General features: G+C 56.5%; 7 protein-coding genes across 7 annotated transcripts; 4 read left to right on the forward strand and 3 right to left on the reverse strand.

Annotated features, from left to right (window-relative positions):
* Positions 1–314: 314 nt before the first annotated feature.
* J3D65DRAFT_665745 (acid phosphatase PHO12 precursor) lies at positions 315–2,096 on the forward strand (the record flags this gene model as incomplete). The annotated part of the gene is made up of 3 exons (XM_066802862.1): positions 315–417; positions 516–649; positions 837–2,096. The coding sequence occupies 3 exons, from the start codon at positions 315–317 to the stop codon at positions 2,094–2,096; spliced, it is 1,497 nt and encodes a 498-aa protein (XP_066657947.1).
* A 5,907-nt stretch (positions 2,097–8,003) lies between these two features.
* On the forward strand, positions 8,004–9,560 carry J3D65DRAFT_650298 (putative endo-1,3(4)-beta-glucanase; the record flags this gene model as incomplete). The annotated part of the gene is made up of 3 exons (XM_066802429.1): positions 8,004–8,564; positions 8,620–9,418; positions 9,512–9,560. Exons 1-3 carry the CDS (start codon positions 8,426–8,428, stop codon positions 9,558–9,560), a joined length of 987 nt encoding a protein of 328 aa, XP_066657948.1. The 5' UTR covers positions 8,004–8,425.
* A 1,054-nt stretch (positions 9,561–10,614) lies between these two features.
* J3D65DRAFT_617195 (uncharacterized protein) lies at positions 10,615–13,918 on the forward strand. The gene is made up of 2 exons (XM_066799532.1): positions 10,615–11,408; positions 11,457–13,918. The coding sequence occupies exons 1-2, from the start codon at positions 10,801–10,803 to the stop codon at positions 13,684–13,686; spliced, it is 2,838 nt and encodes a 945-aa protein (XP_066657949.1). The 5' UTR covers positions 10,615–10,800; the 3' UTR covers positions 13,687–13,918.
* A 262-nt stretch (positions 13,919–14,180) lies between these two features.
* Positions 14,181–16,325, reverse strand: J3D65DRAFT_548723 (endoplasmic reticulum Oxidoreductin 1-domain-containing protein; the record flags this gene model as incomplete). Its single annotated transcript, XM_066796920.1, has 4 exons — positions 14,181–14,364; positions 14,436–14,629; positions 14,759–16,153; positions 16,218–16,325. The coding sequence occupies 4 exons, from the start codon at positions 16,323–16,325 to the stop codon at positions 14,181–14,183; spliced, it is 1,881 nt and encodes a 626-aa protein (XP_066657950.1).
* A 1,613-nt stretch (positions 16,326–17,938) lies between these two features.
* J3D65DRAFT_262983 (acetyl-CoA acetyltransferase IB) lies at positions 17,939–19,625 on the reverse strand. Its single transcript, XM_066794903.1, has 4 exons — positions 19,331–19,625; positions 19,227–19,276; positions 19,101–19,173; positions 17,939–19,045 (listed from the first exon to the last, which is right to left on the reverse strand). Exons 1-4 carry the CDS (start codon positions 19,393–19,395, stop codon positions 18,037–18,039), a joined length of 1,197 nt encoding a protein of 398 aa, XP_066657951.1. The 5' UTR covers positions 19,396–19,625; the 3' UTR covers positions 17,939–18,036.
* Positions 19,626–19,642: 17 nt separating this feature from the next.
* Positions 19,643–22,910, forward strand: J3D65DRAFT_567534 (elongation factor 2). The gene is made up of 3 exons (XM_066797611.1): positions 19,643–19,698; positions 19,745–22,436; positions 22,484–22,910. The coding sequence occupies exons 1-3, from the start codon at positions 19,679–19,681 to the stop codon at positions 22,727–22,729; spliced, it is 2,958 nt and encodes a 985-aa protein (XP_066657952.1). The 5' UTR covers positions 19,643–19,678; the 3' UTR covers positions 22,730–22,910.
* J3D65DRAFT_675196 (uncharacterized protein) lies at positions 22,895–24,019 on the reverse strand (the record flags this gene model as incomplete). Its single annotated transcript, XM_066803567.1, has 2 exons — positions 22,895–23,885; positions 23,939–24,019. 2 exons carry the CDS (start codon positions 24,017–24,019, stop codon positions 22,989–22,991), a joined length of 978 nt encoding a protein of 325 aa, XP_066657953.1. The 3' UTR covers positions 22,895–22,988.
* Between the last annotated feature and the right edge of the window lie 1,843 nt (positions 24,020–25,862).

Consider the following 25,862-nt stretch of genomic DNA (forward strand, 5'->3'; position numbering starts at 1 on the left):
CCCGCGATGGATGGATGGTAAGATCCGGCCGCCTACTTGGTGTCCAATCATGGCGAAACGTGCCTGAGTGATCCCTGTGCACATCTTCCTCTTGGACAGCCACCCGGTACCTTCTCCACCTGCCCGACCTGACGAACCTGACGAACCTGTGCCGCGATCCGGCGCGAGTTCCTGCATTGGCTCGTCTCCGGCTAATGGCGTAGTCACATTGACGGGAACGAGTAGAGATATAAGGGTAGCCATGGCCGCCGGCCGCGTAAGTACTGATGCAAGCAAGCAAGCCAGTCCAAAGTTTAGATCTTTCGCCGGCCGCCATGAGGACCACGACGACGCTTGTCGCCATTGTCGCGGCACGAGGTGCTGCCGCTTCGTTCGACGTGCTGCAACACCTTGGCGGCAACGGGCAGTGGTTTGAGGGTACGTTTATCTTCATCCTTCGTGTTATCTTGCCTTTGCCTCCTTGTCTCCTTGAATGATTCGATGTCTTTCTGTTACCATTTTGACGGCCAAAGCAGGCCCGAATGTGTTTGGCATTGATGATGCGCCGCCGGTGGGGTGCGAGGTCGACATGGCGGCGTTTGCCTCGCGCCATGGCAGTCGGTATCCGGATAAGGGGGCGTATGCTGAGTGGACTGCATTGGCGAAGAAGGTGCGTTAGTTCATTTCGTTGGGAGTCTGGGTGGGATAAGGATGAGAGATGTGAGGGAAAGCAACCAAAGGCAAAGAGATTTGACATTATTTTCCAAAACCCGGGGGAAGGGAGATATATGGGGAGCATTCAATCTCCCACACCAGCCAGAAGGCAACCAAAACCTTAGACTGACAGATATATCCAGATCCAAGAGGCGAAATTCTCCACTGTGGCCCCTGAGCTACAATTCCTGTCAACCTGGAAGCCTGTCCTCACAAACCCAACGCTGCAAATCGCCAACCTCTCAGCAACAGGGTACGCCGAACTGGCGGCCATGGGCCAGCACTACCGAGCGCGCTACCCTGACCTATTCCCCTCCAACGACGACTCGTTTACCCTGTGGTCCAACCTGTATGCATCATCGCCGCGCGTGCTCGACTCGGCCAAGCTCTTCACGCGGTCCTATCTTTCCAACACGACCGTCGACGGCACGATCATAGTGCTCAACGCGACGGCGCCAGAAGCCGTGCCTGGCGGCGACTCGCTCTCGCCGTCGGACGCGTGTCCAGCATTCGACGACAACGGCGGCGGCGCGGCGCTCGACGAGTGGGAAGCCGTGTACCTGCCGCCGATAGTGGCGCGCATCAACGCGCTCCTCTCATCCGCCTCTTCTTCCTCCCCATCGTTCAGCCTCTTCAACACCTCGGACGTCAAAATCTTCCCGTACCTCTGCGGCTTCGAGACGCAAATCACGCAGCGCCGCTCGCCGTGGTGCGACGTCTTCACGGCCGCTGAGATCCTCGCCTACGAGTACGCCCAGGACCTGCGCTACTGGTACGGCCACGGGCCGGGCAATCCCGTCGGAAACGTTACCATGGCGCCGTTTCTGCTGGGTTTGCTGCGCCGCTTTGCAGACGGGCCGGACGCCGTGTACGACTACTACTCCAGCAGCAGCAGCAGCAGTGGCGATGATTGTAGCGGTGAAAGCGAGGGGTCGTTGTGGCGTCCAAACCCGCTGATTGCGGCCTTCACAAACGACGGACCCACCATGCAGCTCGCGGCGGCGACGGGCGTGTTTGACGACCAGCCGCCGCTCTCGGGCGCCAGCCAGGCGCTGAATCGCACCTTCAGAGCGAGCAACGTGGTACCCATGCGCGGGACGGTCGAGTTCGAGCGGCTGACGTGCAGTTGCGAGAGTGGCGCCAGTCAGGACGGCGTTTTCGTGAGGGTGCTGTTCAACGGGGTCGTGTATCCTGTTGCGGCGTGTCAGGACGGGCCCGGTAGGAGCTGCGAGGTTGACGAGTATGCGGAGCTTGTGAGAGCCAAGCTGGAGAACGTCGGAGGCTGGGGCGAGGTGTGTGGGTTGACTGGAGACGACGCGGCCGTGACGGGTGAGGATGGAAGCGAGTTTCTGTGGAGGGAAGTCAGTTGGGGCAAAGATGTCAGTCCGTCGGACGCGCTGTAGAGAGAGCTTCTTGGGGGATGTAATGGCTGGTCTTTGAGACACTTCCGTTTGACTGCTCGCCGTCTGCGTCCTCATGAATGGCATGCTCTATCCTAGCCCCAGTCTGCTAACCCACGCAGGCATCCAAGCGTCCACAGCTTCGACACAGCAAACCCAAACCAAACCACCAAGCCTCCATCTCCCACGGTCCGCACAAGGCGAGCGCGCGAATGAAAAAGGCATGCAAAGGGCCACGGCTTGTTCAGCAGTGGCCGAATGCAAGGAAGGAATCAAAAATTGCCCCGTCCGACACCCCGAAGAGTGTCGGCGCCCAGCAGACGGCGGCGTTGTGCAATGCCGGTCCAGCCGTGGCGGGAGACGCTGCTTCTGGACCGCAGGTCGCCACGAGAAGGTAAGTTGAAGAAGAAGAAAAGGAAACGGAGTTGGGCGGCGACGAAGGACGTATTTATAGGAGGGCGGTGCGGTCTGTGCGGTGGTGATTGGGAGCGCCCGCAGCGCCCGTCGAGCGCCTGCTGAGCTGCAGGCGCAAACAACAGGCGCAAAGAGGGCCGACGTCGGGATGGTGTTCTGGCGTTTGTTTGCCTGCCGTGCTGGACGGCGAAAACTGGAGTGCAGCGGCAATGCCAGAAGACAACATCACTTCGAGCAATCGGCAGATTGCTTCCACCCACCCATCAGCAAATTGCTTTCACGCAATCATGGCCTCTTCGACAAGACATAGTCACGAGAGGCTCAGTGTCAAAGCGCCTCCGCGATGCTGGAATGTTCCATGTTTTCAAGGCGCAAACACTCTCACCAGACGGCCTTGTTTGCTTACCCGACTTCCGGCGACCTCACCGTCACAAGGCATTGCAGCACTGCTGCACACACAACAAAGCGGATCAAGGCAAAAAAGGAACAAAGGACATCGGCAAAAAGGACAAAGATGCCGATGGGGAGGGAAACCATGTGGGCACGACGCAAACATACGGCGCACGGCGCACACCATCCGCGGTTGTGTGTTTTGAAGCGGGCGTCTCTCTGCACACTCTGCATGTGGACTTTATCGATGGACGCTTCCAGGGTTCATTTGTTGTTTGTATGCTCCCTGACCACATCCCCGCTCGGGCAAACCGGGGATCAGCAGGACAGTGAACCATCGGCTCCCTTTGTGTCGGTCTCATGCTGCCGATGGGCAACAAGTTCAGATTCGCTGGATGCATCAAACGTGGAGAAGCGGACTGGAAAACACAGGGTCCAAAGAAGTGGCTTGTCGGTACTGCGCGTGCCGTGACGGAAGGACGCATGTGCGATAGGGCTGCAGCGGAGGCGGTTTCGAGCGCTCAGCAAAAGACAAAGGCAAGGAGGACTTTGTCGCGCAGGACAAGCCTACGAGCAAGCCAGGGTGGTGCAGAAGATGATATTCACAAGCCACCTGCCACCAAAGGAAGACATCAACGCAACAAAGGCCGGAATTGGAAGCCCCTGCCCACCCCACCACACACCATGTGGACGATAACGCCAGCGGGAAATTTGCCTCCATGTGAATATGTGAGTATGGAGTAGGAGTGGTCGCAAAGTCTTCGGGCCAGAAGAATAGACTTGGAAAGACGGTACCAAGGCATGTCTTGAACCAGGTAAAGGGGACCGGAGGGAAGTCACATTGTCAACCTGGCGCACCACGGTTCTGGCATCCCTTCTTTTTCACATGACCCGTAAGGGTTGGTCTCGCATTTGGATGAGCTTTCCTGGTCCATCCAAATGTCCATTTTCTTTCTCCTTTGTAACAGCAACCACTCTTGCGATTCGACCCCGCTTTCCGACTGCAGAACCACATGTATCCGTACCATCATCCATCATACGGACTCTCTTCTCAATTGCTGTTCCTCGCTCTCACGTGTCCATTTCTCCCCTGGAAAACAGAATTGTGGTAGATGAGAAAAGCAATGGTGGACTAAAATCATAATAGCGTCACCATGCCGCCCTGAATTTACAGTTCTCCCCCAGCTTGACGGAGTGCTTCATTCTCCATGAAGACGACCGTACCGCGGGGCGTCTAAAATGGCTATTGATAGTGACATCGTCTAGTTCGAACTTTTCTTACAGCGGAGAGATGGTATCGTGCATCTGATTTCAATAGCTCGCTCGCGCCTCGTCTATAAATAATTGAGTTCCCTCACGTTTTATTCCCCCAACACTTCGCCAGCCTCGTCCGTCTCCTCGAAACTGCCCTGAAAATGCGGATCCCCCCGCAGTCCCCCGCCCTGTGTGCCGTCGCTGGCTACCTCGTCTGCCTCCTAGGCAGTCAAGGTGTGTCGGCCGTGCCAATCAACGCCGGTGCCTTGGGCTCCACGGCGGTCCTTGTCGACCCGAACCACCATCTGACTACCAAACTGGCCCACTTGACAGTACGTCTGACCCTTTTGCTTTGAATTTCCCATGGCTGATTGGCTTCCAGTCCCCCCATGAGCAGCTCTTTGTCAATCATGCTGTTACAAAGGGGCAGTTGGTCTCGACGCACGTCAAGCGCGAGGAATCCAAGGAACCGCTCACCCCTCAGCAGGAAAGGGACGTCGAGCACATGTCCACGGCCTTCGTTGACGGCAAGACGTCCTACGCCGAGGCCATTGCCGTCGTGGCTGAAGTCCCCAAAGACGCCGAAAAGGGTCCCTTCTTGGAGGAATTCCCTCAATTGTCCACGCCACCAAAGGAGCTCGACCTGACGAACGCCATCAGCAAGCCAAAAGCGGATGATGGGTTCGTCACTGGGCATGGCGGTAAACACGCCCTGGAGAAAAGAGAACAACCGGCCGTCAATAAAGCTAAAGCGGGTGGACGGCTCCCAAAGATTAGACCGACTGGAACTGTTGGAAAAGGGGGAAAAGGTAAAGCAGGATTCTGGTCCAGCATCGTGAACTGGCTCAAAAACCTTTTCGGGGGGAGGAAGAAACCCCGCAAGGTTCCAAAAACATCGACGACCGTGGACTTCGTGCAATCAGATTTGACGGGAGGCGTAGGGGACCTTCTCCCAACTGGAGAGGACCGAGCGTCGGGCAGATCAGGGTACGGGAACTCGGACGAATCAGGGGGTGAGGGTGGAAATGGTGGCAAATCGGGAGGATTCTTCAACACCATCGGGAACTGGTTCTCAGGGCTTTTCAAGGGGAGGAAGAAGAATTCCGCCAAGAACCCAAAGACGCAAACCCAGGACTCCCGCCAACAAGAAATGACAGACAAATCAAGGATTCCCTCGGGCCGTCAACAGCCTTCTCAGCTGGAATTGAACTGGCGGGAGGAATTGATGAGGAAATTTGGCCAGGTTGACGACGGAAAACTCTCGTCGATCACTGAAGAGAAGCCCGGCCAGCTGTCCGATTCGTCTTCAGACTCAGGCTCTAGGAAAAGAAAGGGCCCAGATCCTTCAGAGAAAGCAGGTCCTCCTCGCCAAAACGTACAGGATCAAACTGGGCCTTCTGACGGAGGTCTGAAAGAGGGGAATGGGCCGGCAAAGCTTGATACCCGGAGCCTGGAGAAACGGGGAGTTCTCGGAAAGTTAAAGGGCAAGGGCAAGGGCAAGGGAAAGGGAAAAGGGAACGGATCTTTTGGCCTTGGCCCCAAAAATAGTGGTCGTGAAGAGACCAACGAGGGAAAGGGATTGCCAGGAATCCTTGGATCCAAAGATCGTGATCGTGAAGGGACCGGAAAGGGAACGGGATTGTCAAGAGTCTTTGGATCCAAAGATGGTGGAAAGACTGGAAAGAATGGCGATAGTGGAACCGGGGGAAAGAAGAAGAAGAATTGGTTGACCAGAGTGTGGAACAACGTAAAAAATCTTTTCGGGAGCCGCAGGCGCCCAAAGAATCAGGGAGGAACACAGGATACCGGTTCACAGACACTTGAAAGTCAGCAAGGCCAGGAAGGTTCACCTCCGCTTCCGCCAAAGACAGTCCCAGATGGAGAACAGCAGGGCCGGAAAGATTCGCCTGAGATTTCGCCAAAGACAGTCCCAGATGAACAACAGGAGGGTCAAGTAGGGTTCCCATTTCCACCCAAAAACGGACAGAGTCAAGCAGAGTCTTCTCGGCTCAAGAAACTTGGAATCAGTGCGGCAAGAACTGTAGGACAGACGACGGCAAACAGTGTGGGAACGGGTATGGCATATTCAGGGCCACAACTTCTCGAACTTGCCACGTCGAAAGGGGATAAGGACAAGGTTCAGACTGACCAGGCGCCTCCTTCTAGCCCAGAGGAGGGCGAGGCGTCGGCTGCAGGGAGGCTGGACAGTGCTCGTTCTGACCCGACGAAGAAAGGATCTCCAACCGGCGCTGGGACTCCCCCAAGACAGTCGGGTCAGGGTAGAGCAGGGCCTCAGTCAGAGAAAGCTGAGCTTTCGGAAGAGCAGCAGCAAAAGGTTCTTCTGGCAATGCAAAAATGGAGACAAGCCTCCATCGCCAGCACAGGGAGGCAGCCGACTGACGAGGAGTCTCAAAATATGCTTCAACTCCTGGCCGACGCCTCGGGCTGATTCGGACCCTCGGGAAAGAAAAGCTCAGAAGAACAACCTGAGAGACTTGGAAGAGCTGCACAGGCAGGTCCTGGGGCGTCTAAAGCGGGAAGACGATTTGGTTGAAACTGGACGGAGCGGCAGACGAAGGATGCAGCTGCTGTCTTGGGTTTGAAAGTTATTATCAAAGTAAATCTTAATAGTGGTTTCAATGTCTAGTCAATTCATTTAAGAGTCTCGAAAAGCCACACGTCGTTTTGGTTGTGCTAGAGCTGGCGTCACATGGGCTGTTCGACTTGTGTTGTATGCGGCCCTCAATTTGTGTATCCGATATGCCATTTTGGCTGCTGTGCGTCGTGCATGCAATTGGCCTGTCGCAGCCCGTAGCCACTGCAAGATGATGAGATGGAGCGCTGCTGCCGGCACCCGGGCCTGCGAACCGAGCGTGGCGCGTTGGCAGAACAGAAGAGGCATAGGAGCCGTCGCTCCACGTGGTCACAGGCGTGCCACATAGCGGCCAGAGCACTTCACATGAAGGATGGAAAATCGTCAGTCAAAGTGATACTGTACTGCCAGTAGCCATCTTGGGGGTTTCGCTTGCCGTTGGCCAGGGTAAAATCGTGTCTTGGTGCTGCGGGAATGATTTGCATTGGCGCGGAAGACTAGCCAATGCAGTTGGATGGCAGGCTTGGGGGCAAACGGGTCGATGCCGTGTCATGGGGACGGCAATGCAAAGGAAGCGGATTCGGGCCGGTATATCAAAGGCGATATAGGCCACGTCAGCGAGGGTGGCGTGGGAGAGGGAGCGTTTGTGGATGGCCGATGGATTGAGAAATGCAGAGGAACATGGCGGACGGCAGGAGGCGTCGGGGTGACGGATGGGCATGTCCAAGAAGTCTGCAAGGGCGTTGGCGGTGATGCAGATGAGCGGGGTCTCAAACACGGCCAGTCGGTGGAGAGGATGACGAGGCTGGTACTGTAGAAGAAGGTGGTCGGTTTGTTCCGGCTGTCAGTTGGGTGGTGTCTTTATTCCCGCAGGATAGGGTGGGTGAGTTAAGGTTTCGGTGCAGGGGCCAGTGATCATCTCTGCGGTGGGACTGCGGAAGGCTGGAGAGAAAGCCAATTGGCACTTGACGGGCAGAGGTGATACAGGAAATCCACAGCGGCGACGACGAGAAGACGAAATTTTCAACGTGGCTGGACGGCAAGGCGAGGGGTGAAGTAGTGGAGGCGAAGACGGACGGACGGACGGACGTGGAAATAGAGCTGAGGAGTGGTTTGGGTGCGGGCATGATCCTGGGGCGTCAGGCCAGGTCAAGCTCTCGGGCCGTCGAGGGACCAACCTTCTCTCAGTCCATGTTGTCCATCGTCATTGGAATTCCTTGTGGTGAGGTCGGCGGGGGTGCTTTTTCTTTCACTCGTGGCGCACGTCTAACCGCCCTGGTGTGCAACTGCAGGATCAGCGGCAGTCCAGCAAACAGCCAATCGAGGTCGCGTTCCTGCATCCGCGTCCGCGCCTCTGAGCTGCAACACTCAGCGCCTGTCGTCCACCTGCACCTGCCACTGGTCTCCACGTCCATGTCCAGTCCTTGCTGCCCTACACCGTCACGCCCAATCATGGCCTCTGCTCTGTCCTTGTCTCGCAGCCTCAGCTGCATCCACCCCTGCCGCTGTCGACACTATTTAGCATGCTCCTCCTGCATCCCAAAATCTGTCTTGTTGCTCTTCACCAGCCGTTGACCGTGCTAGTGACTGATAGTCTGCGACCAGCGACTTTTCCTTCTCTACCTCCGCTCCTTTCAACCTTTTGCGTGCGAGCACGCTACTCCACTCCTTTCACTTCACCATGCACTCCACCACCCTCATTGTCGCCTCTGCGCTGGCCGCAGTCGCCAAAGCTGGCAGCTGGCTCGTTCAGCACGACTATGCCCACCACAACTTCTTCGACATGTTTGACTTTTACGACGGAGCCGACCCGACAAACGGTGACTAGACTCCACCGTCTCTCCAACTTGGGTTTGTTGCTGATTTCAGTTCCAGGCTTCGTCGATTATGTCGACTCGGCCACGGCCAACACCTCTGCCCTGACCGAAATCACCCCCCAGAACCAAATCTACATTGGTGTCGACCACACCAGCACCATCACCTCCACTGGCCGTCCCAGCGTGCGCCTCAACAGCACCGCCTCTTACAGCTCTGGCCTCGTCATCTTGGATCTCGAGCACTTCCCCGGTGGCATCTGCGGTACCTGGCCTGCCTTTTGGATGTTTGGTCCCGAGTGGCCCCAGCACGGAGAGATCGACATTCTCGAAGGCGTCAACGCCCAGTCTGCCAACCAGATGACGCTCCACACGGCCAACGGATGCCAAATCAGTTCCACCCACGGAGCCATGGCTGGCACTGTGAGCTCGACCGACTGCTACGCCTATGCCGACGGTAACACGGGCTGCGCCGTCCACGATGACTCGACTTCGACTTACTCGGGCTTCAATGCAAACAAGGGCGGTGTCTTTGCGACCCAGATTGACCCCGTCAACCAAGTCATTCAGATCTGGTTCTTCGACCGCTCCAACATCCCCGCCGACATCGCAGCCGGCACGCCCACCATGGAATCCTGGGGTATGCCGAGGGCCCACTTCGGCGGTTGTGACGTCGAGACGCACTTTTCCGACCTGACCATTGTGTTTGACAACACCTTTTGCGGCGACTGGGCCGGCAACAGCTGGAGCTCCGACTCGACGTGTGCCTCCAAGGCCGACTCCTGTGACGACTATGTGGCCAACAACCCGAGTGCCTTCAAGGACGCCTACTGGCTCATCAACTCGCTCAAGGTCTATCAGTACGCCGACAACGCAACTCTGCCAGCGCCCGTGCCCGCCCCCAACGCAACCAACTCGACGGGCAACTACTCTGCCAACTACACTGCGAGGAGCACTTCGCCATATGCACGCAACGCGCGTCCCGTGCGTCTTTCCGCGTAAGCATAAGCGCTCGTCGTGGTAGCGTCTGCCGGCATCGCGCTCAGAACGGGCCGCGTCGACCAACTTTGCAGTCGACGTGCATGCTAGTGGGAGATGAGACAAGCTTTGCATGGCAGCTTGATCGAAGTAAGCTTACCTGCCGATTCCCATCGTCTCCTCGGAGCAAGCCAAACAACTTCACTTCATCCCTTCGTTTTTCTGGGCTGCGCAATCATTTACTTTCGCTTCTTTTGCGCAGCACCTGTGTTTACTTGTTTCTTCTTCTTGTGCATCATCTTATCATCTTTCTCCCACTCTTTTGACGACTTCTTCATGACTGGTATATACCAAGGGCGTCCTGGCCACAGGACGACATTTTACGGCGGCATTTGCACGGAGTCCTTTGCGTTGTTGGTCTCGGGCTAGATGGCTGGGCTGGAGCTTGCATGGACATGCAACGGCACCTATCTTGGGTTTGGTGGGCAACGGACATGGCTCGGGCGTTGGTAGCAATGGACCGGATGGTGGGGCTGGATCTCGCTCGTCATTTGCACTCACTCTGTTGTCGGTGCCGCCCACGATTCGGACGAGCCCTGCAATGTCAATCCTTTGGATGTCCATGACGCGCGTTTTGCAATTTTGTTCTGTGACCTTGAAGTGGCATCCCGCGCCCTTTCCAGCCTTGAAAAGAAATCAGGGCGATAGGGAAACAAAAGCAACGTGACAGACGCAGGTCAATGATGGAGTACAGGTGAGGAAAAGAAAAAAGCCACCCCACTACTGCTCGGCCTCGCCTCACCATTCAGCCCATGTCTTATCGTCGCTGCTGATCATGGCTCGATCCGGAAGTTGTAGCTGCTCGGGGGTTTGGTGAAATAATAGATGTTCATTCGCCAAAGAACGGACGTGTGTCGAAACATGGAGCATCCCAAACATTTGCGGTGGTCAGTTTTGCTTTTGGGATCCTCCTTTGCCTCTCCACTCGTTGTCCCGTCTCGATGAGTCATCATCACCTGACTACGCGGGGTGGCGATCCACAACGTCAGCGCGTCACCTCGACCTTCACTGACTCTCCACTGCACGTTGACATTTTGATTATTGTACCTGCCGCTCCATCTTCGAACATCTTTTGCCCATCTTAGTTTTGGCGGCGACGGTCGCCTGCACATTTCTGCGACCTGCGCTCCGCCGCTCGCCCGTCGCCTTCTGCTTTGCAATGGCTTGATTGCCTACCCAGAAATGTGAAACCAGCGCGACAGTCATGGTTCTCAGGCCTCAGAATCCATCAAAGCACAATGCCATGCCGAAGCAGGCGCCAAAGGATACGCAGACTAAGCTGACCGGCCTCCTTGTGAGGCAGCGGCCAGAGAACAACAATGACAACGAGGAGAGCCGACCGGTCAAGAGGGTCAAGATATCCGACGATAAAAGCGACGATACCCCGCCGAAATCGCCTGCCAGTGTATCGAAACCTGTGAATTCAAAGCCAGATCCTCCGCCGCCTACTCAGCGCCCATCAATCCGCGTGATACCCGACTCGGACGACGAACCTGACAGCGACGACGCGTTTGAAGAGGAGACTGCACCCCGCCAGACCGACCTCGAAACTGCACTTCCCGGCATCACCACTGACGAGGACGCCATCGAAGAATATGAAAGGGCCAAGCATGCGCAGGCAGCGGCGGCGGGAGAGGAAGAGCTACGGCTGAGTCAGGAGGGCAGGGGCCAATACACGCAGAGTTCGATATACGTGGACGCGTTTGATTTGGCGCTGGATACAGTGCTAGAAGAGGAGAGCCACCTCTTTGACGACAAGGAGAATGAAGTGTTTCGCTTTTGGAGAGGACTGGATTACGAGTCAAAGTACTTGTGGGTTTCGGCGGGAACAAGAGCCGAGGCTTGAGCTGATGGGAACAGATATGTACGGCTGTTCTTGAGAAAGACGTCGGCCTGGTTTCGTATCAGCAAGCTGGGCTACCAACGCGACATTTCCGACATGGACAGCGCGGTCAAGACTCTGCAGCAAGAGAGGCCGCTGCCCATGACGGGAGTCGCAGAGACAAGTCATCCAGGCGAATTGGAGCCACCAGAGGGTACAACACTCGGTCACGCCTTTACCTTTGCAGATCGGTCAGAAGAACACATCACGACGCTGGAAGAGGCGTCGTCTCTCCTCAAGCTGGACGAGCTCAAGGCGCTGGCCAAAGACGCCAAGGTACAAGGCAGGAACAAAACGGAGCTGCTCAAGTCGTTTCGACGCACGAGTGGCAAGCAGACCGGACTCGCCTGGGGCCGCTTGAGACGAGGCGAGACGGAAACGTCTGAAGCCGACGGCGAGACCACACGCGAGAGCACGCCGTTGGACGAGAGCTCCAATCGCGACGCACACTGGTTGAAGAAGATCATGGGCGAGACGGGCCCTTGCGTGCGCCTGTCGCTGCCTGCGCTGAAACTGTTTGAACGTGTGCATTTGGTCTTCTACCGTTCGACTGAGTGGACTGAAAAGTCGCTCAAAACCATCATCTTGGCACGGATCGCGCGGCGCAACTTTCCGCATTATGTTGTTTCGCGGTCGTCCAACATATTCCCCTCGCGTGCCATGCTGCTCGAGTTTGAGGCCGCGCTGCGGACCCAGTTTCGCATCGACAACATCCTCGAGTTCAACGGCACGCCTAAGCGCAAGGACCTTGAGGTTGTCCTTGAAGTGTTTGAGGAAGTGTATCCACGCTGGCTTGCGCTGCTCAACGACGAACAGCGAAAAGAAGACGGCATCTACCTCAGCGGCGAAGGCGCATATCTGCGGCGGTTGTCGCCGGCATGGGTCTATACGCGCATCGCACACAAGGCAGCAGCCGTGTTTGGGCGGTTCAAGAACCACAAGCGCGAGCACGAGCTGCTCTCGGAACTCCTCGCCCAACGCCTCTTCCACGTCGCGCGCCGCGGGCCATGGTACCAGCGCAAAGCGTTGCTCGAGGAGCACTACATGGCCGCTCTGACACCAACGCAGGGCCGTAGCGCGGAAGCGCAGAAGCAGCACTGGCGAGAGGTGGCGTTGGCGACGTGCGAAGAGGGCCTTCAGGATCATCTCACTCATCTCGTCTATCACTACGACCTGCAGAAGCGCGTTGGCAAGCTGGAGAAGCGTCTCAAGGTTGCAAAGCGCCTGCAGCACTCGTTTACGCATGTCCGTCTGGCCGCGCCGGTGGAAGTGTACATTGAGGGCACGCGCATCGAGCGGCCAGCGGACCCATTTGCTGCCTCATCCAGTACCGCAACGACTGCAGCAACAACGACAACGCCGCGCATCGCCTCGTCCGTCGGCTCCAAAACCATTTGGCTCGACACCACGACACCGCCCTCTCCATCTAACCCGCTCCCCACCTGCTCCGTCGAGCAAATGTGCCTCGCGCACTACCAAAAGCAGGGCTGGCGCGGCGCGCACGCCGAAGGCTCCATCCTGACGACGCTCTTCGCGCTCCTCTTCCACGACGTCCTCTTCGCCTACGTGCCGCACGTCTTCCAGACGCCGTACCAGTCGGCGCCGCTGGACCTGTCCAGCGACGCCTTCTTCGCCGCGCGCTCCAGCCTCGTCCGGCACCGGCTCGCCGAGATCGAGAACGGCGAGGCGGAGCGCATCGCGGGCGGCGTGTGGGAGAGCGAGAGCGAGCGGCGGACGGCCGTCGTCGGGCTCGATTGGGCGCGGTGGAGCTGGGACGACGTTAGGGAGGTGCTCGCTGCTTTTGGCGGCGAGGGGCTGAGTGCGGTGTGCAGGGTGCTGTGTCAGGAGTATGGCGCCCGGAGGGCGGGCGTGCCCGACTTGTTTTTGTGGAGGGTTGATGACGCTGCTGCCTCCTCCTCCTCCTCCTCCGCCTCCTCCTCAGCTGGTGTCTCGCATCAGGATGACGCCGTCGAAACGTGCGAGATGCAGGCCGACGCGGCCGAACGGACCGGGGATCCACAGGCGGGACGAGGAGGACGTGCAGGTGCTGGTGCCGGCGGCAGCGTCCTCTTCGTCGAAGTCAAGAGCGCCAACGACCGCCTCAGCGACGCCCAGCGCCTGTGGATCCACGTGCTGACGGGCGCGGGCGTGCGCGTCGAGCTGGCCAACGCCGTTGCGGCCGAGGTCAAGGTCGTCGCTGCTGTTTAGACGAGATGAAATGTACAGTCGATGGATGATGGGCTGGTAAAGAGGCTGGGAGAAGCACGGCGAGCATTGTGACAGTAGCACTGCTTTGGTAGAAATCGTTTTATTTCTCTGGCATGTTTTGATGGATGGAAGTGAAAGTGTTTGCACAAGCAACAACGATTATCTGCCACGATGATGATGCCAGGTAGCCACCGATCTTTTCTGATCTGATGATGATGATGATGATGATGATGATGATGACAATATATACAAAGACGATGCCAGACCCAGACCCAAGCCCCACAAACGCCAACGCCGCACGCTATGACGATGACGCCAACCTAGCAGTCGACCTACCTTACAACACGACTGACTGACTGACAGGTGTGGTCACAACAAAGCCCGCACCAAAAGAACGCCATGTCCACCGTGCCGCCCCACCCCAGTGCAAACAAAAGATCAGAAGCGGGCAGTGGGCAATGCAAGCAAGCAAGCAAAAAGACGACGACTCCCTCTCACAACTCGGTCCGCCCCTTTGGCTTCGGCTGCCTGGCGCGCCCGCCGCCGCCCGGCCGCACGACGCCGGCACCGTAGACGTCTTCTCGGCGCGGGATGCGGAGCTCCCAGCTGCGCGGCTTGACGGGGAGGCCGAGCCAGAAGTCCCACAGGCGCGAGAGCTCGACGATGAGGATGCGGGTGCTGTTGAGATTGAAAGGTTAGCACCCGGAGGCGGGATTGGAGCAAGAAGAACGATGGGAGCAAAAACTTACAGCTTCCCCGGCAGCGCCGCCCACTGCCCCAAAATCCACCACGACGTCTTCCAAATGAGCTCCGCCTCCTCGGCAATCGCCTCGGTAATGGTCGGATTGACCTTGCGCGGCCGCATCAGAAACTCGGGGTATCCGTCGTCGTCGTCGTCTTCGTCTTCGAGGGATTGTTCGGCGGCCAGGGCGGCTTCGTGGGACTGCCGCGCGGCGTAGGCGTCGGCCAGGGGCGTCGGCATGTACGGCTCCGCGGACATGTTGTCGACGACGTTGGGCGAGGGCGCGGTGCCAGAGGCCCTGCTCAGGCTGGCAGCGGTGGAGGAGCCGACGGCGGGCGAGGACGAGGATGGGGACGGCTGCGGCGCGGCCGAGGCGTCGCGCTCAGCGATCATGTGGCGGAAGTTCTTGATGGCCGCCAGGCTGTGCGAGATGCGGCCGAGCGTGTTGACGAGGGCGACGAGCTCCGTCTGGCGCAGAGGCGGCGCGTTGGCGGCGTCTTGCTCGTCGTATTCGAACAGCACCTTGAGCGCCGTGCCATAGCCGTTGGTTTGAAGTTTGCCCCAGAGCCGGCACTTGTCGCAGCCCACGCAGTCCATGATGCGCGAGACATTGCGGAAACGCTGTTTAAAGTCCTCTTTGAGCTGTATTCCTGCGGAGTCGGCAAACATGACCGACTCGTCGAAAATGGTTTCGCGATTGTTGGACGGAATCGTGTTCGTCAAGCGGGTGACGAGTTGTTTGGTAAACTTGTCCTCAAGCGGATCGGCGCTACAAAATTGGTAGCTTTGCAGATGATTCCGCAGCTTGCCGACTGCGCGCAGCACGAGGGCGTAGTTGAAGTAGAGGTTCGAGATGCGGTCGGGGTAGTGGTGGAGACGCTCCTCATAGCAGGCCAAGTTGGGGCCCCATTGACCCGTGGACTGGTTCAAAAAGTCCCAGCAAAGATGGGTGGAAATGGACGCGTGCATTCCAGAGACGACGCGGTGGAAGACGCGCTTCTCTACGCACTCGTCGTCAAACTCGAGCTGGTCAACGCGGCCGGCCGGGCTGTCGTTGTGAGCAATGGCCGACTGGATGCTCTGCCGCAACGGCTGCTTGCGCATCACATCGCGCAGATCCAACGCCGCCTTATTTCCGCCATCAATGCCCACAGGCGAGCTGGAGAAGCCGTTCTTCTTGGGCTTGGAAAAGCAGTTCTCGCGGTAAATGGCTTCCCAGACCTGCTGTGCTCCGGCACCAGCGTAACCAGTGAATCGTTCGGGATTGTCCACCAAGCTGACGTAGTCGCCCTTGGCCGCTGCTCCTTCGTCGTCCAACACACAGTAATCGCGCTCATCGCACTCGTCGTCGTATTCGACCACACAAGTTTCGGCGGTATCTTCACCCAGGCTCCCAGCCAGCGGCTTCCCGTTCCTCTCTTCGCGGTCTCTGGGGCTCGGATGTTCGGCTTTGGGGCCCTCCAGCTTTCCCAGCTCCTCGGCACGCCAGACAATCGGAATGTCTTCCTCATTCTCTAGCGTGTTGACGGCGCAGGCGATGTTGCCGCACATGCCATTCTCGTCGGACCAAAAGGGACATTTCTTGTTGTAGAGGTTGAGGCGGTAGTAGGAGAAGAAGTCGGTCTGCTTGGTGATCTTGTCGAGCAGCGGCTTGACGGCGTCGTTTATTCGTTCGAGGTCGGAAAAGGAAGCGCAAGCGTCGGAAACGGTCGATCGAGGGTCGATCTGGGGAAAAGGTTAGTTAGCTAGCTGAAGATGCAAGCAAGGGGCGAGCCGGGGGCTTCCTTACAGCACACTGGGCTGCGCGGTCTGACGATATGCTCTTCGCGTGGTTGGCGTTCGAGGCACCCAGCAGCGCAAAGGCTGCCAGGTAAAAGACGTGTGCGCTCCGGCGCATTAGGAAGGCGGTGGTGTAGTGGGCGTGTCGATGGCAGGGCCCGAGTTCTGGGCGAGGTGGGCAGAGTGATGAGAGTTGGCCCGGGGCGTGGGCATGCAGGTGGTCGTAATAAGGAAAGAGGACAGGTGTGGTTTTATTTGCGGGTGGCGCCGCAAGAGCCGCAGACTCGTACTGTAGCAACTATAGTTGAGCAGTCATGCGACGGTGGAGTGGTGCCAAGGTACTGTGACTGTTGGGGCGAAACAGGCGATGATCTTGCGAGGCGCCAGAGCAGAGGGTAGAGAAAGGTGTCTTCTATTTACTGACTGTCTGTCTATGTCTTGATTATTGATGCGGGCGAAAATGAAATGCTTTGAGCATGGGCAGCCGCAACAGTCCGCGGGGCATGGGTCATCCACGTCCACGTCTCTTCTTTCTCCCCAACGTCACTCCCACTCCTTTCACCGCCGCGCCACCACCAGCAGAGCAGCCACAGTACCGTACGGTGCCACACCTATTTACGCCTGTCGCAAACGGCCTGCGCCAGCCCTGGCCTCACCACTTGTTGCCTAGCATCTTTGTCTCCTGGCATTCCTCCGCCGTTCGACATTGAACTTCTCCGACAGCCAAGACCATTTGTTCCGTCCATCCATCGCGCCGCTCCGCACGCTACCACCGCCCCCTGCATTGGTCTCCGCCCATCCGCTGCACTCGCTCTTTTGACAACCCCTCGAATCAAATCAACGTCCTGCTTCATCTCGCTGACAAAGACGCCGACATATCCCAGCTCCTCGCTCCCGTCCAACGACTCTCTACATCACCATCGGTAAGACAACCACATCTTCTCCTTCACTTCTTCCCCAACTTGATTCCTCACTCAAGTACCATCAAATCCGTCGTTTTCACCTTCCCCTTTGCCTCCACTCCCTCTTCCAAGCATCTTACTCCGTCCAAACTACAACTACCAATGCACTCCTTTCCAAAAATAAACATAAACTCGAACCCTATCGCCAACCTTGAACCCAAAACCCTACCGCGCAACGCTCTCGCGCTCAGCCACTCAGATGTGTGGGGTCGACAAGGACTCTAGCCAAGCCAGCCAACACTCACCCCAGGTCGCGTGTCGGTCTCACCACCAGAATGCTCCTCACGTGCCCTGCCTCGCACCAAGCCGGACATCAGCACCTTGGTTGCTGTCCACGACCTTCTAACCCGTTCCGTGTCGTTCAAACATCTCGACGAGTCTTTCACCAATCTATGGCCCTCGATTCTGCCAGACGGCGTCGGCGTCCCCTCCGTCGCCTGTCGGACCAGCCTCTTCGGTTGCCGACGACCTGCAACCCTCAAAATCCCCGAGCATTGGCGGCTTCAATGGCGGATCGGCGCATTTGTAAACGCCCTCGACTGCTTGGACAAATCCACATGGACGTTGGCTCTGTCGTCGGCTGTCACTCAACGCTGCAAGGAGGTAAAGTGTGCCAAGTCAACGCCTTGCCATGCAGGTATGCTGTACGCACCATGCATGCCATTCATTAATACAAGCCTATCGAGATGTTTTTGCAATGCTTCCTCTTTTACAACTTCAGCGCTGTCTGTCCGGCATGTCTCGTCCACAACGTAAATCTAAGCGGCCGGCTGGCTGCACTTGTGCCGCCAAAGTACCTAGCGTATATTAAAACAAGAAGATAAAAATCGACCACGGATTCATCATCCTTCAGACTGCATTCGCCCCCTACTGCAGGGACTCGACAACAAGAGCAGAGGCACCGCCGCCGCCATTGCAAATGCCTGCGGCGCCAATCTTGCCCTTCTTCTCGCGGAGTACGCCCAAAAGGGTCGTCACGATGCGGGCACCGGATCCACCGAGAGGGTGACCCAGGGCGACGGCACCGCCGTGGATGTTGACCTTGTCCTCGCTGATGCCGAGAAGCTTCATGTTGGCGAGAGCGACGACGGAGAAGGCCTCGTTGATCTCGTAAAAGTCGACGGCGCTTTGCTCAACGCCGGCGTGCTTGAGGGCCTTGGGAATGGCGAGCGCCGGGGCAGTCGTGAACTTGGACGGGTTCTGAGCGGCGTCGCCCCAGCCAAGAATCTTTGCAATGGGCTTGAGGCCGTGGGCCTTGACGGCAGCCTCAGAGGCCAGAACGACAGCGGCAGCACCGTCGGACAGGGGCGAGGCGTTGGCCGCTGTGACGGTGCCGGTGCCGGGAATGAAGACGGGCCTCAGGGACTTGGTCTTGGACTCGTTGAAGTTCTTGGGCTCGTCGTCCTTGTCAACGACGACATTGGGCTTGCCACGACCACCGCTGACCTCGATGGGGGCGATCTCGGTCTTGAACAGGCCGGCCTCTTGGGCTGCGTTGGCCTTCTTGTACGAGCGGATGCAGTACTCGTCCTGGTCGTCGCGGGTGAACGAGTGATCCTGAGCGCACTCCTCGGCCTGAATACCCATGTGCTCCGTCTTGTAAACGTCGGTAAGACCGTCCTTCAGGACACCGTCAACCAGCTTTTGGTCGCCAAACTTCGCGCCGACGCGGAGGTTGGGGAGGTAATGTGGAACGTTGGACATGGACTCGGTACCGCCAGCAACAACAATCTCAGCGTTGCCGGTGAGGATAGTCTGGGCACCGAGGATGATGGCCTTCAAACTCGAGGCGCACACCTTGTTGACGGTCGTTGCAACGGTGGCCTCGGGAAGACCAGCACCAATGGCGCATTGGCGGGCGGGGTTCTGGCCGAGGCTGTAGGCTATCAGCAAACTTGTCCTCTGTTGAAATTGCTCGATCTTGTCCTTACTTGGCGGAGAGGACGTTGCCAAAGTACACCTCCTCGACGTTCTCGGGCTTGATGGCGGCACGCTCGACGGCGGCTAGTTTAGTTAGCAATTGAAGCCATTGACTTGCGACAGGAATTGTCAATTACACTTGATCGCGTGAGAACCGAGTTGGACAGCGCTCAAGCTCGAAACCGAGCTATTCAACAGTCAGCAAAGGTTGAGGGTGCAATGTCGGTGGACGTGTTCTTACCCTTGGAACATGCCAACTGGCGTGCGAGCGGCGGAAACAATGTAGACGGGAGGGAGAGAAGACATGATGGCGATTCGAGGCGTAGGAAAATTGTCCGAAGTGGAAGAGCGAGGTGAGAAGAGGGAAGAAAGAAAGTTGGAGGCGCAGAGGAAAAACAATAGGATGATCGAGGGGTCAGCTTCGAAGCCCGATGGGTCTCCACCGCACGAGCCACCGCGGAGGTCCACTCTCACCGCCAACGCACGGCCACTTGCGCCACACTTTGCGCGCCAAGATGTCGCGCTGAACTGGAAGCTCCCGTCTCTCTTTTACGTCAACCAACATCTCCAATTTTACGCCCTCATCGCCATGGATGACCTCTACGACGAGTATGTTTTGCCTCTCTACGCACATGATCTCAAGCTGATTTCCAAGGTTTGGCAACTTCATCGGCGAGGCCGAGTCCGAAGAAGAATCCGACAATGGCGCGCCCGCCGCCGACGCCTACGTTTACGATGACGAGCCCGAAGATGACGAGCCCGTCAATGACCAGCAGCTCATGGAAGTCGACGATGAGGGCCCATCGAATGCCGTAATCCTACACGAAGACAAGCAGTACTACCCGTCGGCGCAACAAGTATACGGTGCAGATGTCGAGACTTTGGTTCAAGAGGAGGACGCGCAGCCCTTGACGCAGCCCATTGTCGAGCCGGTGGTGCAAAAGAAATTTACAGTCGAAGAGGCAGACCTGCCGCCGGTGCGATTTGCGCGCGACTTCCAAACGGACCTCATGAACTACCCGGACCAAGTGCGGAACGTCGTTCTTGCTGGACATTTGCACCACGGAAAGACTGCGTTCATGGACATGTTGGTCATGGAGACGCATGAGATTCAAGACAGGCTGGACAAGAGGGCAGGCAGGAGTCGGGACGAGCAATTGAGATATACCGACACTCACATTCTGGAGCGGCAACGCGGCGTTTCGATAAAGGCGGCCCCTATGAGCTTGGTGTTGCAGAGCGCCAAGGGCAAGTCGCATCTTTTCAACATTATGGATACCCCGGGCCACGTCAACTTTGTGGACGAAGTCGCGGCCTCTTTGCGCTTGGCAGATGGCGTTGTCTTGGTCGTCGACGTGGTAGAGGGCGTTCAGGTCAACACGGAGGAGATTATCAAGCACGCAGTCTTGGAGGGCGTGGCCCTGACTCTGGTCGTCAGCAAGATGGATCGTCTGATCTTGGAACTGAAGCTTCCTCCGGCCGACGCCTACTTCAAGCTGAAACATGTAATTGAAGAGGTCAACACCGTCATCGAGAGCACCATTCCCGGTCAAGGCGAAAAATACCGTCTCAGCCCTGAAAAGGGCAATGTTGCATTTTCTTGCAGCACGCTTGGCTGGTCGTTTACCCTGCCGTCATTCGCTAAAATGTACTCCGACAGCTACCCCGACTCCGGCATCAACTCGGACGACTTTAGCAAGAGGCTGTGGGGCGACATTTATTTCAACCCCAGAAGTCGTAAATTCTCCAGAAAGCCGCTGCAAGAAGGAGCAAAACGGTCATTTGTGCATTGGATCCTTGAGCCCATTTACAAGCTCTTCTCGCACACCATTAGCGAAAGTCCCGAGGATCTGAAGGAGACGCTGGCCAGTCTAGGAATTCAACTCAAGCCCTCGCAGCTAAGAACTGATGCTAGAGAATTGCTCAAATTAGCGTGCGAGCAGTTCTTTGGCACTTCGGGTGGCTTTGTGGACATGGTCGTTCGGCACGTACCCTCTCCAATCGAAGGATCACAGAGATATCTGGAAAGGTACTACACTGGTCCCCTGGACACCGAGACGGCCGAATCTCTCAAGAAGTGTGACCAGGACGGCCCTCTAGTTGTTCACGTCACCAAGCTTTTCAACACGACCGATGCGAAGACGTTCCATTCTTTTGGCCGCGTCCTCAGCGGTATCGCAAAGCCTGGTGACCAAGTAAGAGTTCTCGGCGAAGGCTACACCATTGAAGATGAGGAAGACATGGTGAACGCCACCATCAGCGACGTCTGGATCGCCGAATCACGATACAACGTTCCTGTGAGCGGTATCCCGGCAGGAAGCTGGGTCCTTCTTGGTGGCGTTGACAACAGCATTGTCAAATCCGCAACAATCGTTCCACCAAAGCTACCGTCAGACGATGACGCCTATATTTTCTGCCCCGTCAAACACTTCTTCGAATCCGTCTTCAAGGTCGCCGTCGAGCCCGTCAACCCTTCAGAGCTCCCTAAAATGCTCGAGGGTCTCCGCAAAATCAACAAGTCATATCCTCTCATAACCACCAAAGTAGAAGAGTCTGGAGAGCACATCATGCTCGGTACCGGTGAACTGTACATGGATTGTGTGCTGCACGACTTGCGGCGACTATACGCAGACATGGAAATCAAAGTGTCGGATCCGGTGACGCGTTTCTGTGAGACGGTCGTCGAGACATCGGCGATCAAATGCTATGCACTGACGCCCAACAAGAAGAACAAGCTCACTATGGTCGCGGAGCCGCTTGACCAAGGCATCGCTGAAGACATTGAATCCGGCCGCGTCAACATCAAGGACCCGGTCCGCGTAGTGGGCAAGTTTTTCGAGGAAAATTACGGCTACGACCTCCTCGCCTCGCGCAACATTTGGGCCTTTGGACCCGACGACCAAGGCCCCAACATTCTCCAAAACGACACGCTGCCCTCGGACGTGGATCAAAAGCTTCTTCGCTCAGTGAGGGACACTATCCGCCAGGGCTTTAGCTGGGCAACACGTGAGGGACCTCTATGTGAGGAGCCCATCCGCAATGCCAAGTTCCGCCTCACAGATGTCAGCCTGGCGCCTGAGCCCATCTTCCGTGGCGGTGGCCAAGTCATTCCAACAGCACGACGCGCTTGCTACAGCGCATTCTTGATGGCAAGTCCGCGTCTCATGGAGCCAGTGTATGCGTGCAACATGATTGGCCCGGCAGACGCGGTGAGCAGTCTGTACACAGTATTGGCGCGGCGACGCGGACACGTTCTGCAAGACGGGCCCATTGCCGGAACGCCTCTATACAAGGTCAAGGGATTGCTGCCGGTCATTGACTCGTTCGGCTTTGAGACGGACTTGAGAGTATGTTCCCTCCTTCTACTTCTTGAACAATACTGACTCCTCATCAGATACACACACAAGGCCAAGCTACCGTCTCCCTCGTCTTTGACCGATGGTCCGTCGTTCCCGGCGACCCCCTTGACCGCGACGTGCGTCTGCGCCCGCTTGAACCGGCCGCTGCTCAAGCAACTGCGCGCGACTTTGTCCTCAAGACTCGCCGGCGCAAGGGTTTGGCTGAAGATGTGGCCGTTGGCAAGTTCTTGGAGCCAGAGTTGTTTAGGAGTCTCAAGGAGAGTGGCATTCTGGATGGTTGAGAGAAATCGGGTCGTTCTGGAGTCTCTGAAGAGGTTAAATAAAGATTCATGGTCATGAGGCGGGCCATTTGCAGGCGTCACAGAAAAGATCAGGGACCGAGATGAGAATCCAAATAAAAGCTCTGCTGAAGCAGGGAAATTTTCACTACACCACTACCAATATCCCACTCATTCGACTTACGCAGACAGGTTTGGTGACCGCAAACCCCACTTTTGTCCGTACTTACCATCCTACCACGCAGCCTTGATGTCAACGGGTCTACCCAGCCCTCGTCCCTCCCTGTCCCCACCCAGCTCCCTTCTTACCATACGATCTCCTCGACTGAGCAATCAACTTGTTCATGCGCGACACCCTCTTCTGCGCCTGGTTCGGCACGTACGCCAACCGGCTCGGTCCATCACCCTCAATATCGTTCCTCGGACTTGAGGCGCCAGGGGACGATTCAGCAGACGACACAGGACCCAGCTCAATCAGCTCGCCCATGCGCGTCTTGACGGTCGTCGGCAGCGGCGCGCGGCCTGGCGTGATCGGGCTAGGTGCCGGCCGTTTGCGGCGCGATGGCGAGGGCATTAGGGCGCTATTCGTTTTGGCTGGGATGCGTATACGTCGGAGAGGTATCGGAGATGCCTTAGGAGTCGCTTGGGAGGAGGAGGGATTTGCAGCCGCGGTGGTGTTGCTCTCTGAAGCGTTTGCAACGGCATCGGGCTCGTCGGCGGCGTTTGCAACTGGTTTTTCGCAACTTGGGGAGTCGGTTTTGGCGGCGCTGTCGTCAGTGGCAGATGAACGACTCTCTTTCTCTGTTTCCTCAACAGCCTCGCTCGCGGTGTCAGGCACCTTTGCCGGCTCCTCGACTGTCTTCTCCGTCTCCTCCGTCTTCTTAGAACCACCAGAAACGCGGCGCTTCTTGGTCTTTGGTTCCGCGTCGGGGGCCCTGGGAAACATGTCATCCAGGTTCTCCACTGGTGAAGGCGACTTTGGACCGGCGTCAGATTCCTCGCGTGCGCGCTTCGTCGTAGAAGAAGCGTGGCTATCGCCGACCACCGCAGATGCCTCTGCTTGCTCGCGCGCTTGCTTCTTCTTTTCTTCCTTTTCTGCCTTTTCCAGCTTGCGGCGCTGGACTTCCTGTTTGTTTACTACCATGGCGCGAGAAACTTTCTGGTGCGAGATGTTAGTGAAAGACTACATGGAGCAGGGGGGGATGTACTTACCGCGTTAGTCAGTTTTGCCATTTGCTTTTTGGTGACAGTTGCGCGTGCTTGCTGGAATGTCTTGGGCTTGCGAGGAGGCATTTTCGGAATGAGTTGCTATCTTTCCAAATGTCAGTGTATCGATTTTGGTTCGTGTGAGCGATGCGGATTTAAAATATAGCTGCCCAGCAAGTATTCCTCGGTTCGATTTACGGGGTTTGTTAGGCGGTAGGAGGTAGGCGTACGTAGTCTTGTTGATTCTACAGCGAAGAGGAAGGAAGGGCAGTTTTAATGTAGACAATGGGGACTGTGAGCATGACCCTGAAATTGCTATTTTGGGAGACTGTCTCAAGTGAAAGAAGTCTTGATTTTAATTGTCTATTGTCTTTGGGACAGTGGCGACGAGATTTCAGGCTTTGTTGGATGACTCTGGCGTCCGCTTTCCTTGAACAATGTCATTGTTGGGCGAGACAAAGGCTGTTGGTTGACACTGAGAATTCCCTGTGCACCAAGTTCCTCGAGAAACGAAAACACCCGAGTCTAGCTGCGGTGATGGACGACAGCTTCTTAGCTCTGTCTTCGCAGTGCATGAATTGTCTTTGAATGCAGACCCTGTGCCACGGGACATAATTCTCTTTGGCATCAATTACCCCTGGCCCAAGCATGACCCTGCCAAGATAGAATCGAGTTTTCGAATCCCCCGCGCGTCATAGCAGCCCATGTGTCTGTTCGATCTTTCTGTCTCAGTTCAAAACGAAGATATCATGGTCAACGCTTGGCAAGTCAGCAGAAGCACTCTGATACGTCTCTCTACTGTGTCTTACATACAATTCCCATTATTGAGAGGAGACTCGAGCATCAGTGGGGCATCAACGCATTGTGTACTTAAGGAAACTCTGGGACGGTTGTGATTGAGTTCCTCAGACCAGGAAAAAACGCACACAACTAGCCTGCGAGAATCAACAGCACGTTCTGGTAAGAACAGCTCGCTCACTAGACATGCTCCTGATCGAAAATACTGACAGAAAACGGGTGGTAGTCAGAGAAACCACCCCTGAATCCAGTGCACTATTACCCCTGAACAAGAGAAATTCGACACACCAACATCATGCCGATTAAGTCCGGAGACATCATCGACGACGTGACGATTTTCAGAACTGATCCGAAAATTGCCGAACGGAAGAGAACTCTTACCATGATCGCTGATGCATTCACTGCTGAGCGTGACCTGCGTCACTTTACCAAAGTGACTCTGATGTAGGTAAATTGAGCTCACATCCCCTAAGCCGGTGCTGAATCTCGGTGTGACAGAAATCTGCTACACACAAGTGGAGATCCTACAAACCATCTGACATTACGCGTTGCGGACAATAATCAACGACGACGCGGAAAGGAGCAGACTTTGCACCTCTACGCCACCAAAGGACCGACAGGATTACAACATACGACACATGTGCTCTATCCAAACGAGCTAGACCAAAGGCCGCTGGCTCATCGTCCCGCGTGGGGACCCTCAAATGTCTATCGCTGGCCGACTGGATGGAAAAGGCGATGTCCACTTGTCCTTGGAATTACAAGACTGCCATGCAAAAAGAATTGTCCATGTAGGGGGGCGACGATCACCATTTTTGACCTTTGGATTTTCTTTGGGCTTTCCTATCTAGTCCGCTTCATCGATTTCCTGGCACAGTGGGTGTAGAACGAAACGAGACACCCTGGGTCTGGCTGCAGCAGCGCATGAATGCTTCCTAAGCGCGACTGTAGCAGTAAATGGATGCTCCCTAAGCGTGACTGTAATAGCAGATTATTACTTCTGAATTGCAGCTGTGGTAGTAAATGAATTCTCCCTGAGCGCATTCATATTGCTAGGAAGTCTCATTTCTTTCGACACCCACTGCGCTGGCGTCCTTATAGACGACCAGAGACCGGGATCTTTCAAAGAGCA

Source organism: Phyllosticta citribraziliensis, assembly GCF_038025025.1.
Source record: "Phyllosticta citribraziliensis strain CPC 17464 chromosome Unknown J3D65scaffold_3, whole genome shotgun sequence".
Taxonomy (NCBI): domain Eukaryota; kingdom Fungi; phylum Ascomycota; class Dothideomycetes; order Botryosphaeriales; family Phyllostictaceae; genus Phyllosticta; species Phyllosticta citribraziliensis.